The sequence below is a fragment of the Schistocerca americana genome, chromosome 1, assembly GCF_021461395.2.
Source record: "Schistocerca americana isolate TAMUIC-IGC-003095 chromosome 1, iqSchAmer2.1, whole genome shotgun sequence".
Taxonomy (NCBI): Eukaryota; Metazoa; Arthropoda; class Insecta; order Orthoptera; family Acrididae; genus Schistocerca; species Schistocerca americana.
Genome location: NC_060119.1, coordinates 17,438,465 through 17,453,430, shown reverse-complemented (window position 1 = coordinate 17,453,430; position 14,966 = coordinate 17,438,465). Strand labels below are relative to the sequence as shown.

The following is a 14,966-nucleotide window of genomic DNA, read 5'->3' as shown; positions in this document are numbered from 1 at the left end:
CACATTCTGTCTATACGAGTAAGCCAAGTTTGAATTCTGATGGTCAGTTCGTGTTCCGCTACCAACACAAGAAAATTGTGGCCAACAAAGCCACTAACCTAAGTCACTTGTGATGACTCAAAATCGTCGGTGTTGCCTCTCTCACGCACCACGAGCGCGAGACCACCCACGTCACAGCTTGGACCTTTACACTCGCGTCGGACATACTCCTCTATAAATATTCTGGCTAAACTATGACCTGAATACAGTTGTTCAATCCACACGGTCTAGGACATGGCCAGAGCGCACCCCCAGTACCTATGCCGAGAACATCGCTTGCCCCACCTGTAGTTAACCGTCGAGAGACAAAGATATGCTGCAATCACATCCCTCGCGCTCTCGAAGCTACTTGCCTCAGCAATTCGATCTAACAAAACCTCCAAGCAGAAAAAATAATAACCAACTCGAACTCTCTCATATTCTACACTCCTGGAAATTGAAATAAGAACACCGTGAATTCATTGTCCCAGGAAGGGGAAACTTTATTGACACATTCCTGGGGTCAGATACATCACATGATCACACTGACAGAACCACAGGCACATAGACACAGGCAACAGAGCATGCACAATGTCGGCACTAGTACAGTGTATATCCACCTTTCGCAGCAATGCAGGCTGCTATTCTCCCATGGAGACGATCGTAGAGATGCTGGATGTAGTCCTGTGGAACGGCTTGCCATGCCATTTCCACCTGGCGCCTCAGTTGGACCAGCGTTCGTGCTGGACGTGTAGACCGCGTGAGACGACGCTTCATCCAGTCCCAAACATGCTCAATGGGGGACAGATCCGGAGATCTTGCTGGCCAGGGTAGTTGACTTACACCTTCTAGAGCACGTTGGGTGGCACGGGATACATGCGGACGTGCATTGTCCTGTTGGAACAGCAAGTTCCCTTGCCGGTCTAGGAATGGTAGAACGATGGGTTCGATGACGGTTTGGATGTACCGTGCACTATTCAGTGTCCCCTCGACGATCACCAGTGGTGTACGGCCAGTGTAGGAGATCGCTCCCCACACCATGATGCCGGGTGTTGGCCCTGTGTGCCTCGGTCGTATGCAGTCCTGATTGTGGCGCTCACCTGCACGGCGCCAAACACGCATACGACCATCATTGGCACCAAGGCAGAAGCGGCTCTCATCGCTGAAGACGACACGTCTCCATTCGTCCCTCCATTCACGCCTGTCGTGACACCACTGGAGGCGGGCTGCACGATGTTGGGGCGTGAGCGGAAGACGGCCTAACGGTGTGCGGGACCGTAGCCCAGCTTCATGGAGACGGTTGCGAATGGTCCTCGCCGATACCCCAGGAGCAACAGTGTCCCTAATTTGCTGGGAAGTGGCGGTGCGGTCCCCTACGGCACTGCGTAGGATCCTACGGTCTTGGCGTGCATCCGTGCGTCGCTGCGGTCCGGTCCCAGGTCAACGGGCACGTGCACCTTCCGCCGACCACTGGCGACAACATCGATGTACTGTGGAGACCTCACGCCCCACGTGTTGAGCAATTTGGCGGTACGTCCACCCGGCCTCCCGCATGCCCACTATACGCCCTCGCTCAAAGTCCGTCAACTGCACATACGGTTCACGTCCACGCTGTCGCGGCATGCTACCAGTGTTAAAGACTGCTATGGAGCTCCGTATGCCACGGCAAACTGGCTGACACTGACGGCGGCGGTGCACAAATGCTGCGCAGCTAGCGCCATTCGACGGCCAACACCGCGGTTCCTGGTGTGTCCGCTGTGCCGTGCGTGTGATCATTGCTTGTACAGCCCTCTCGCAGTGTCCGGAGCAAGTATGGTGGGTCTGACACACCGGTGTCAATGTGTTCTTTTTTCCATTTCCAGGAGTGTATATCGTCCCACAAATACTTAACGTACGTTTTATTTAGGCATCGAGTATATCTATCACTCTCAAACAAAAAACACTCGCCCTGACGGACCTGGTGTCATGTTGCACAGACGGCAGACACGCAAACAGCTCCTAATTTCAGTGCACAATATCAAACTGTTCCTAAATAATGCAGTACACATAACTGTAAACACCATGAGTACTCGTAATCTGTCCAAATAACGCATAGCAAAATAACTCAACAGACGCACGCAATCAACCTGTCGCACACTAAGTCACACGTCCGACAGCTCTCAATTCGCTGAAAGGTCTCTGTTCGACCCCTCAAACATGACTTGATGACAACCGCATTCACACCTAACACCTGAGAAATTCATATCACCTAGACGCCAAACATGACTATCCAAGCCAGGCAGCGCGTGTCGCCTGTCATAGTCCTAACTCACAGCGGTCCAACACATTGGTTAATGCCACATTCCATTGCTTGCCGGCCTATTTACGACACATCTCCACCTTCACGTCTGTTGTCAGAATAGCCGAGAGCGAATTGACACACACACACCATCTGCACACATCCGAGCGCTGCCCTCTCTTCACAATCTAAAACGATCATCTGACTATGTATAAAAAGTAAGAGCCCAGTCAACCTCTCCGAAATTGTATAGTGCTCCCAGAAATAGTTAACGCTCGCTTTCGTGTTTTCTCAGCTTATTTGTAAATTCAAATTCTTACCCTAACAGGACTTGTTCAGGAAAATAATACTGAATGCGCTCCTAAACTCCTACCCTTCCAGCTCTCAACATACGCAACTGTTCTCAACCCTCCTATATCCCAGCACAACCGATTAATCATTCTTATTCCTTCTTATCGAATTTACCGACCTAATTTCCTAAGGCCCCGTTTTCGAAGTACGATCCTGCTTTCTTTCTGAGGCTTTCTGTGCTTGCTTTTACAGAGATCGCTAAATTACCCCAGAGCCTCCTCAATCGACACACACACAAACACACGGTCATCCTCTCTACTAATCCCTAGAAATGGAACGCATAGTTATCAGCTATTCGGTCATTGCGACATATGTAGAGGCCGTCAGTCACTTTCGGGGGGTAGTTTGGAAAGTCACCACAACGCCACCAGACTCTTCTAGTTTCCTAGTGTTGTGGCTGTCCTTTATTTAAAATCATTCAGTGTTACGCTATCAAGCATAAGAATATGATTTACAAGGTGCAAGGTATAGTTTTCTGTGAGAGGCCGTGCATCAGTCCCTGTTAATGTCGGTTTAGAATCAGACACGGGCTTCGAAGTCGCGACAGTAAGACGAAATGTTCGGCAGTGTGCAAAAACGTGTTAGAAAACAGTGTTTGAACCAGGGTCAGAGGTAGCTTCTCATTCGCTTAGAGGAATGGTTTTCAAACTTTAAAGTGGTCTTTGCAGCGTCTGAATATCTTCCATACTCCGAACGCTCGATGAGGATTTGGGTCTTTTCTTTTTTTCTCTTTTCGTGTTGGCTGTCGGAACGATCGAATACAGGAAATAAATTGTAGCAGTTGTATCGCGATATGTGTGTGTGTCGGAGAGTTGCTGGAAATCCACCTGAGGCGCACGAGACGGCGGGAAGCGGGCAGCGGGCAGCGGGCAGCGCGCGCGGTGTCTTTGTCGACATCTGCTGTACGTCTCTTGTTGCTTTACAGATCGGATTTGCCGAGTACGCCAACAACTTCACCGAGAGCAGGGTGGACGGCGACCTGCTGCTGCAGCTGACCGAGGAAAACCTGAGGGACGACATCGGCATCGGCAACGGCATCCGGAGGAGGAGGTGGGTAAGCTGAGCGCGTGCGCCCCAGCTCCTCAGCATTACGGACCGCCTCAGCTGTGCGTCTTCTCGCCAGGTTCACGAGGGAGCTGCAGAACCTGAAGAAGATGGCCGACTACAGCAGCCGCGACGCCGGCAACCTCAACACGTTCCTGCAGACGATCGGGCCGGAATTCTCCATCTACACGTACTCGATGCTGAACGCGGGCGTTGACAAGGACTCGATCAGGTCCCTCTCCGAGGAGCAGCTGGCCAACGAGTGCGGCATCACCAACAGCATACACCGGCTGCGCATCCTCAACTCGATCAGGGAGATGGAGACGGGGCTGGGCAGCTCGTACGACGAGAGCCCGGACAAGTCGCTGGACGTGTTCGTCAGCTACAGGCGCTCCAACGGCTCCCAGCTGGCGAGGTAACTCTCTCCCGACCCGTACCCGTCTCACAACTCTACTCTGCACATAGTCTGGCAGCTACTGTCCACTGAACGCACCCTGTGTTCGCCTTCCAGCTTACTGAAGGTCCACTTGCAGCTCCGGGGCTTCTCCGTCTTCATAGACGTGGAGAGGCTGGAGGCGGGCAAGTTCGACAACAACCTGCTGCAGAGCATCCGGCAGGCGAAGCACTTCCTGCTCGTGCTCACGCCCAAGGCGCTCGACCGCTGCATCGGCGACACCGACTGCAAGGACTGGGTGCACAAGGTGAGCCGGGCGCCGCTCTCTCCTCCGTCACTCTCTCTTTCTCTTTCTCTTCCCTTTAGCTCAGCACCACTTTGTTGTTGGCGTCATTTGTGAAATGAACTTTTTGCCTTCCTCACTTCAAAAGAGACCCTTCGTTGTGTGACTTTGTCTAAGTTAAATATTTTACAGGTATTTATGCGGCAAAATATGGAAACTACAGGGCTTAACAAAGATGTACGGCACAAACTGCACCCTTTTAACCGTGCTTCAACGATACCACGATAGGTGTTATATGCTGCAAACTGCAGGACACATTGCTTACAAGAAGACGATGAAATTATGTTGTACGAAGATTGGCAAATCCATGTTAGCCGGCCGCGGTGACCGAGTAGTTCTAGGCGCTTCAGTCCGTAACCACGCGACCGCTACGGTCGCAAGTTGGAATCCTGCCTCGGGCACGGATGTGTGTGATGTCCTTAGGTTAGTTAGGTTTAAGTAGTTCTAAGTTCTAGCGGACTGATGACCCCAGATGTTGAATCCAATACCGCTCAGAGCCATTTGAACCAAACTCCATGTTACAACTCATCTTCTCGAACTCATTAATCGTGGGAAACACACGAACAGAACATTAGAATCGTGGGGAACGTGCACTCTTGGTGACGTCGGTTTACGTTGTGCACCAAAACTGTTTTGTTGAACATGTACCTGTTGCCATGTGACGTAGGCCTACGTCGTTGCTTGTTTACAGGTTCCAGCGATCAGTACGACCGTTGCGAGCATACAGGTTCCTACGTAGAGTTAATCGTAGACTGTGCTCGTGCAGTGGTAGTGCACACAAATGTAAAGAGGGCAGATGCCCATTTAGTGAATCGATTAGCTGACGGCAATGGCTCTCGCGCTCAACATTGGACCGCGAGAGATTGCGTGGACGAAGGTGTCCTGACAGGAAAACGTTTGAATCCACTGATCGTCGACTTAGAGAATATGGAGCATTGAAAACTGTTATTCGTGACCGGGAGAGGCCTAGAAGGACGAGGACACCGCAACGGGAGGCGGCAGTTCTCGAAGCAGTTGACGACAACAATAGTGTCAGTACAAGACACGTAGCTGCGGCACTGAATGTTACACGAGTACCAGCTGCATCCATACTATTTACAGGGATGCAGGCAATATCGTCAGTGATTTTCTTCTGCGAACAGTTTATTCAACAAAGTATGTTCACGGATGAGGCGTCGTTTCTACGACGTCGGATTATAAATTTTCATAATCAGCATGTACAGACGGACTTCAGTCCTAATACAACTGTTGAAGCAAGTCATCAGTAAAGATTTTCTGCCAATGTTTGGCCGGGCGGCGTTGGTGACTGTTTGGTAGGGTCTCACTTTCTGCCACCAGGATCAACAGACAAATTTCGAAGGGAATGTTGTACATAATCTGTCAGCAGATCATCTCAGATGTGCAACAAAACACGTACTTCATGCGTGGTGGGGCACCTCCTCATTTTAGTGCTTATGTCCGTCGGCTCCTATAAATAACACATTCGGCGAGAGATAGATACGTAGAGATAGGCCAACGGCATGATCTCTACGCTTTCCGGAAATAAACTCGCTGGATTTTTATTTTATTTGTGGGGTGTTTGAAAGTTCTTGTGCATGGAACCCCAGTACAAGACATTCAGAGTCTCCGTGCCCGTAAGGCTGTGAAACCGTAGGCAATACTCGAAGAATACATCACCACACCCGAGATCCACGACAACGGCAGGTTGATACTTGTATCAAGGCCCAAGGAGGGCATTCTGAACATCTCCAGTAAGCATGTGGTATGGTTGGGCGTTCTGTTCGCGTGTGTTTCCCATGATTAATGACGTTTTCAGACCCATGTTCATGTAACGTTGTTGCTTCGCAATTTGTGCAGTACGTTTGTGTTACACCCAGTGTACAAAAAAAAAAAAAAAATGGTTCAAATGGCTCTGAGCACTATGGGACTTAACATGTATGGTCATCGGTCCCCCTAGAACTTAGAACTACTTAAACCTAACTAACCTAAGGACATCACACAGTCATCACGAGGCAGAGAAAATCCCTGACCCCGGCGGGAATCGAACCCGGGAACCCGGGCATGGGAAGCGAGAACGCTACCGCACGACCACGAGCTGCGGACACCCAGTGTACATTTATAATATAAAAATGGTCCACAGTTTAAAAGTAAAAGCGGAAGCGTCACACACAAGACTGCATTGTTTATGAAGATGGTATCTGTTCATGTCCGAAAGAACAGATACCACTGGTGACCTTGCAGCCCTCGAAGAATCAAATTACGATGAAGTGCACACATTTTCAACTGTCCCCGATGCCTGTAAGCAGCCAATGGTCTGCATTTCATTGTGATTTCAGACTGCATTGTAGTGGCTGATGAACATTATGATCAAATTGTCAGTCGTGAAACAGTGGCGACTGTTCGGCAACACGGCTTAGCAATGTCAGACAGCGGGTCTACATCATTTGTTGAGGCACTTGCGTATTTAAATGAAGCCCGTTATTTCACTGACAGTCCACCAGAAAGCGATGCAGAGCTCACCGTTCAAGGTGGTAGAATCAGTAGGCGTAATTTCGAAGCTATGACTTCCTTCAAATAGAGAAAGAAATTTTGCGCATTTGCGTCGCCTATGTTACCACCTACCTATTCGAGAGTTGCAAGGCCGTTACCAACCTCGTCTACTAGGTCAGTCAAAACCAAATCATAAGTATCTGTAATTCACTAGAAACGTAATTTTTGATTGTCTGTAAAGCAATTCTGATTTCAAATTGGATTACATTGAAAATCGCACTGAATAGCGATGAAGAAGCTAGTTCTGTGCTGAATTGCTGTACGACGCTAAAACACTGTTCATCTACGTCTACATCTACGTCTACATGGATACTCCGAAAATCACACTTAAGTGCCTGGCAGAGGGTTCATCGAACCGCCTCCACAATAACTCTCCATTATTCCAATATCGAACACCGCGCGGAAAAAAACGAACTTCTATATCTTTCAGTGCGAGCTCTGATTTCCCTAATTTTATTATGATGGTCGTCCCTTCCTTTGTAGGTCGGCGTCAACAAAATATTTTCACATTCGTAGGAGAAAGTTGGTGATCGCAATTTCGTGAGAAGATTCCTTCACAACGTAAAACACGTTTGTTTTAACGATGCCCGCCCCAAATCCTGTATCACGTCAGTAACACTCTCTCACCTATTTCGCAATAATACAAAACGTGCTGCTCTTCTTTGAACTTTCTCGATGTACTCCGTTAACCCGATCTGGTAAGGATCCCAGACCGCGCAGCAATTATCCAAAAGAGGATGGACAAGCGTAGCATAGGCAGTCTCTTTAGTAGATCTGTTGCATCTTCTAAGTGTTCTGCCAATAAAATGTAGTCTTTGGTTTGCATTCCCCATGACATTTTATGCGTTCTTTCCAATTTGAGTTGTTCGTAATTGTAATTCCTTGGTATTTAGCTGAATTTACGGCCTTTAGATTTGACTGATTTATCGTGTAAGCGAGTTTAACGGATTCCTTGTAGCACTCATGCGGATGACCTCACACGTTTCACCTCACACGTTTTATTATTTAGGGTCAACTGCCAATTTTCGCACCATAAGTCATCTTTACTAAATCGTTTTGCAATTTTTTTTGATCTTCTAATTAGTTTACTAGACAATAAACGACAGCATCATCTGCTCTGATCGTTGACATAGGATAGACAAGGAATAGCAGAGGCCGTATAAGAGTTCCTTGGGGAACGACAGAAATCAGTTCTGTTTTGCTGCATGACTACCCGTCAGTTACTACGAACTGTGACCTCAGTGAATCACTAATCCAGTCACATAGCTGTGACGATATTCCATAAGCACGCAATTTCACTACAAGCCACTTGTGTGCTACAGTGTCAAAAGCCTTCTGGAAATCGAGAAACACAGAATCAATTTGAAACCCCTTTTCAATAGCACTCAGCACTTCGTATAAATAAAGAGATAATTATGTTTCACAAGAACGGTGTTTTCTAAATCCGTGTTGACTGTGTGTCAATAGACCTCTCTCTTCGAGGTAATCCATAATGTACGTAAACAATATATGCTCCAAAACCCTGCTGCACATCGACGTTAGTGGTATGGTCCTGTAATTTAGTGGATTACTCCTCTTGCCTTTGTTTAATATTGGTGTAACCTGTGCAACTGTCCAGTTTTTGGATACGGATCTTTCGTCGAGCGTCCGGTTGTATAAGATTGTTAAGTATGGAGCTATTCCTTTCAGTGTATGCTACACTGAAAGGGACCTAACTGGTATAGAGCGTGGACCGGAAACGCTTTCATTCAGTGATTTCAGTTGCTTCTTTACTGAGAGGATATCTATTTCTAAATTATTCATGTTGGCAGCTGTTCTGGATTCCAATTTTGGAATATTGACTTGGTCTTCTTATGTGAAGGAATTTCGGAAGATTGTGTTTAATAACTCTGCCTTTGCAGCACTGTCTTCGATGGTATTTCCATTGCTATCGCGCAGGGAAGACATTGATTGTATCTTGCCGCTAGCATAGTTTTCATACGACCAGAACCTCTTTGGATTTTCTGCCAGGTTTCGCGGCAAACTTTCGTTGTGGAAACTGTTTAAGTCCGCGCTAAATTTCGAGCTTATGTAAAAGATTGCAATCTTGTAGATTCTGCGTTCGTTTCGATCTGGCATGCTTTCTTCGTTGTTTCTGCAACCATGTTCTAACCCGCTTTGTGTACCAAGGAGGATTAACTCCGTCGTTTCTTACGTTATTCGGCATAAAACTCTCAGTTGCTGTCGATACTGTTTCTTTGAATTCAAGCCACGTTGGCCAACACTTACAATATTAATTTGGAAGGAGTGGAGATTGTCTCTCAAGATGGCATCAAGTGAATTTATATCTGAATTTTTGAGATGGTATCGTCAAAATGATAAGCACGATTTTTATCTGCATCAAACCACGACTAAAAAAGCCAGAGTGACACATGTAACACCCCTCCCCCCCTCCTCGCCCCCACACCCACCCACACGTGTGTGTGCGTGCGTGCGTGTGTGCCCTTGAATCTCGATACGCGATGGACTCAAGCGTGACTCGCCAAATGCGAAATTACTAAGCTAGGCTATGGCCAGCCGGCAACATATATGGCTTGGTCACTAGGTAGAAAATATGTTTCAGACAGGTTATTCTGATGTTTATATAAAATGAAAACGGGAAATGTGTACTAAATGTGCTTTATGATAAAAATATTTCACGTTAAAGTAACACTGTCTTACTATGTCTAATAAACATTTTTTTAAAAAAGACGGTGAAATGTTTTTTGAAACTATTTATGTACAGGTAAGAAACGAAATAGGTTAGAAAAACATTCGACATGCCTTCAAACGATGCTCTAAATCATGCGCAGCAAATTAGGTGCGTCCAATGTTTCCTTAACCCGATTTATTTTTTACTTTTAAAATTACCGTTGCACAAAACAGTTGACCGCTTTTCCATTTTTTTATTGTCAAGTTTTTTTGGAAAGTATAAAATATGATACACACTCCTAAAAAACAGGCAACACTCTCCAGGACTGTGTTTAGTGATACCAGCGTTTAATACACGCGTATCGCGGGATTGGTAGAGACTTTTTTTTCCACGCTTATCGGCGACCAGACAGCCCCCTATGCATTCTTTTCTTTACCTCTGCAGGAGCTCGGCTGACTAATTCATGGTCGAGTACAACCGTGCCCCAGTGACGAGTACGTACTCCTGTTGAGCAGGTCAGTCATTTGAACGAATTCGAACTGCGGGTCAGCGGGAAGATGGATGGACGTGTTGACGGACTGGTGCATACGACGATCGCACTATATCGCAGGTGCTTCGCTGCTTTCAGCAGTGGTCTCTGGAACACTCCCACATCCATAGATGTCCGCACAGATGAGATGATACTTAATTTATGTAGCCAGCGACAGCTATTCATGAAACGTTCCAGTTATAACCAACTATCAGTTTGCATATGAGAGTTCGGACAAAATTTCATTGTGTAATTTTTAGGGAGTCTTGTCTTCGCCCCATTCAAACATTTGACCAATAAACTAGAGTTTTAGTAATAGATTATCGGTGTAGACATCAATTCTCAGAGGTATTCTACGTTAAAAAATTTAAGTATCTTCAGAGTGAATCACCTAAAAATTGTGCTGCAAATGTTGCTGTTGATGTGCGGTTTTCAAACAATGAATTGTTAGTAAGCGACTAGTATTGTTAACAGTCACTCTACAGATTGTAATAACATTTAGAAAGCGTATTTTTTGTGCAAACACACACTTTTTAAAATGAGACAGTGCCTATTGACACTACCGAGCGAAAAGTAGGGTAAATTAGAATGTCAGTGGTGTTTGTCGCAGGATTCTAGTGCGAGTCATTTACGAGATCAGTATTTTGAAAGAGGTTGCACACCGACTCTTGTCTGTGTTATTGAACGTAATTGCTAGGTACGGTGTTCTTATGTTTGCCAACAGTGCTCTTATGTGTTCTTTGAGTGCATTACGACTCGCTAGTCAGTGAGTGTGTGGAAGTACAAGTTGGAATGGATGCAAAGCACCTGTCTTGACCGGCCCATTCCCTGAATTTGACGCCTGTACACTTCTTTCTGGGGGGGGGGGGGGGGGGGGGGAGCTAAAAAACGCTGTATTCAAAGGTATACAAACTACACCCGATGATATGTGACGACGTACTACTTCACCCTCCCAGGACATCTCCGCTGAAATGCTAACACTCGTGAGCAGTCGCTGAACAGTGAACTGGAAACTTGTTTCATCTCTCCCGGTGGTCATTTATAACACAACCTCTGATGCTCAATTGTCTCGTCGCTCGTCATAATCCACATAATTAGTGTATGCACTTGTGTTGTTCTTTAGTGTGTGCTACCGCAGGTATTGTACAAGTATCGGTGTGGGAACTTTTCAAAATGCGGTACCTCGTAAACGACTCGCAGTAGAATCCTGCAACAAACACCACTGACTTTCTAATTTACCCTACTTTTAGTTTTTTAACATCAATAGGCGTCGTTCCATTTTAAAAAAAGTGTATGTTTGCACAAAAAACACACTCTATAAGTGTAAGCCTGTTTATATGGTTAACAGTACTCAGCTTTATTTGTGGTACAAGTTGTAGGTGATTCAAATTAGCCAGCCCGGTCACCACACGCGCACATTCAAGCAGACCGCCAGAGACAGTGGCACCGAACGTGTTTCCTGAAACCGAACGAACGTAGCTTTTGCTCACCTATCTTAACTTACGACTCCCGAAAAAGACGCATTTAACTGGTGAGAAGCATTCGAACAAGTTGTAATTCAGGCACCCACAGATGTCTGTGTACAGCCGCATTTTAGAGCGTGCAAGTGCTTCAGTTAGCGCCAACTCCAGAAACGGCACAACTTATCGAATTTTTTTCCTAAGAATTATTTCTGAGCACAACATCCACTGCACGCTGTACATACTGCAACACCCTCACAAGCTTATCAGACTGTTTCTGACCTCCATATATATATATATAATCTGTGCCCTGTTAATAGCGTACGAAATGAATGGGAATGATCGAACAACGTATTTTAAGGCGAAACGCATTGGTGCAGAACTCAGACGTAGAGAAAAAGAGAATTTTCGGAGTCGGAGGATTTCAGAAGGAGGCAATGCTATCATCCAGCGGGAGAAGGGCAGGTGGTTTGCCTCCCATCGACCATTGAACGGACGTACAGGGCCAGGTAGCCTATATGGTGACGTACAGTGTGACGTGGCTTCCTAACTACGGAGAAAATCGGTATTTTTCGCGTCAACAAACATTGCCACAAGTGCAAGAATTGGTAAGTGACAGATAGAAGTCTTAGGATTGATCGGTGATTGAACCCGAGATGTTTGGATCCGTAGTAAATATGAGACATTAATTAAGGAATGTCAAAGCTGGTTGGCCATAACATTTGTGAGGGGCACTTCATAAACTGATAGCAGTACCGAATTAACATTTCCAACTGGTGGCGGACATTTTTCTGTGTTGTCAACGCTGGTAATGCTACACACGTTGACTTCAAAGTAACCTTTTTTTTTATGGAACCCGTATCCGTTTCTTAAGAGCTGTGAGAACTGTTGAAAACGAAAACAGCATATCAGCTGATACTGACAAGAACAACTTTTCTGTTTTCCGCTGATAAACTGGGGCGATGCGCCGTATGGGAGTATAAGACAGGGCAGACGACGGAGCTCACGCTGACCTCCATCGGCACGTAAACATTATATAGTGCGACTTGCCCTCTGCATTCAAAGTGTTTTACGTATATTGGGACATGTACGACTGCAACTATTTACGAGCGTTATATTTATGTTTTTAAAGAGATTTGCTGAGTTACTAAAAAGAATGTGTAAGTCGATGAAAATAATATTACCCCTATTTTCAGCACATGTTGCAACAAAGTGCTGCTTAACACGCTGATTAAAATCTGTCTGCTTAGACATATTTTAGTCAGCTCGGCCCAAACGGGCAGTTCTAACCTCGTGCAGTAGAAGATAATCTACGTCAATAAATGTTTAACTGCTATTTTAAAAGAACTTATTTATTGCACTAACCACGAAACACTATGAATGTCGATATTAGAACTTCACGAAGTCTCTCGTAGTTCAGTCAACGCTTTCCCTACAAAACTGAGACAGTTTAACTAAGCTTTTTAAGTTTAAGTAAAATCTTGCAGTGACTTCAAACATCAGAAATTTCCGTAATTCAAAAATTCTTTAAGTGAAACTTTACACTAAGTAAGAAAAATCGAGACATTTCAAAATGTGAAAGAATAAAATCACTCTAAAGATAAGAAATGAAATGTGAAACTTTGGCAGCAGACGGAAGTAAGGCGTCTCGCATCCGGAAGGAGCCCGCTACCGTTTAGTGGCCGGTACTGACCCCAGGCGGCAACCCCTGCTCACGTCGCTCGCACGTGCCTCTTGTATAGCTGCTAATTGGCCCTTACGTCCATTTAATAGTACAGCAAGAGCTCCTGCAACATAAAAGCTGTTAAGCATTTACAATAATCAGGAAACCTGGATGAGCGTATAATCTTTTCATACTTACCATCACCAGGGCATGGCATAATTAACTGGTACTTACTTTATTTAATTTCCAACAAATAATTTCAGTGGTGATGAAATCATATCGGGCTTTCATCCGGGTAGCTGCGTCGAAAATCTGCGACATTCACGAATAATTTCGGTGATTAATTAATAAGAAAAAGAATCGAAAATTAAGTATAGCGATCAGTTTCATCTCCAGAAGTACCTCGTGCGTTGCGAGTGTTTTACTCGACACTCGCACCGAATAGCTGTAGCAGTTAAAATGACGCGTCAGCGAAAACAAACGGTTGACACCACAGTTTACTACCCACAGTACATCAGTTAACTAATGAAACTGAACAACGGTAACAAGTAGAAAATGTAAATATTGTTAAACAGCACCTAAATCACTTGGTGTACTGCTCTCTTTAACGTTACTGCGCAAAGCCCTAAAAAGACTCACTTAACTGAGACGAAATGTATGTCCGGTAACCGGAATGGCGATCCCCACACAGGTTTACTGCAACACGTGTATTTAGAACTGGGTAAGTGCTTATCAATAATCAAACCCTCACTGCGTCCTTTACCGCTAGTGAAGTAATACAGTTGCCATAGACATCATCATAGTCGGAGGCCCATCAAAAGCTGGCCGCTTTCCACCCACTGTCGGCAATAACTTGTTCTACAAGGTGCACCAGGAGTGGTCCTCCAATAGGGAACAAGTAGCAGTTTCATGTGCAGAGAACCGCGATCCACTCTTCGAAGTGAGTCGAGGAAACGCGAGCCGAGTGGGCGTGTGTACTCGGTTCCGGCTGGCAGAGCGCACACGCGGGACGGCAGCCAGCCCCTGTGGTCGGCGTCGGCGTCACCCTTCAAGGTATCCCCGGCGCCACCGTGGCCGCTCTTCTGACTAGCCGTGCCACAGTTCCTCTAGTAATCGGGGCCCCCAAACTGACGCCAGGTATCAATCCCAGATAACGACGGACACTGAAGCAAAGCCAACCGCGCCGCGGCTCGAACGTAGCTGCTTACGCAGTCTCCAGATACTTATCCCTTCACGTACTCTTACACGCCATACTCTTTTCGGCACGTGTAACTATTCGCCCAAGAATATCGATGTGTGTATTGCCTGGGAGACATCGTATTTCTGCTGTTTGGAAGACAATTAATGGCAATGCATTAGAGTGAGACGGAGGTAAAAGACACGCCAGAGAGCAGCGCGAGACGAGGCTGTGTTGTTGCAGGAGGTGGTGGCGGCGCTGCAGTCCCAGTGCAACATCATCCCCATCATCGACAACTTCTCGTGGCCCGACGCGGAGGAGCTGCCCGAGGACATGCGCGCCGTCTGCCACTTCAACGGCGTCAGGTGGGTCGGCTGGCGCAGGCGCATGCGCACACGCTCACGCCCGCCCCGCTGCTGCTGTCCAACGATTCCTGTAGCCTTGGAAACTTAGTACAAAGTACAGACCGATTTAGAGTGAAAAGCGTA

The 14,966-nt window shown here is 46.3% G+C and overlaps 1 protein-coding gene across 7 annotated transcripts in view; it reads left to right on the top strand.

Moving 5' to 3' along the window:
- The window catches only part of LOC124545731 (NAD(+) hydrolase sarm1), an 875,530-nt gene that overhangs the window by 841,081 nt on the left and 19,483 nt on the right, over positions 1-14,966 (top strand). For 6 of the 7 annotated variants that reach the window (XM_047124683.1, XM_047124676.1, XM_047124697.1 and 3 more), the window contains 4 exons: positions 3,573-3,697; positions 3,771-4,106; positions 4,203-4,392; positions 14,722-14,843. In XM_047124683.1, coding sequence (XP_046980639.1) covers positions 3,573-3,697; positions 3,771-4,106; positions 4,203-4,392; positions 14,722-14,843 — 773 coding nt within the window. Of the gene's footprint in view, positions 1-3,572; positions 3,698-3,770; positions 4,107-4,202; positions 4,393-14,721; positions 14,844-14,966 lie in introns of those variants that run through there. The other variant, XM_047124721.1, reaches the window with a different exon arrangement.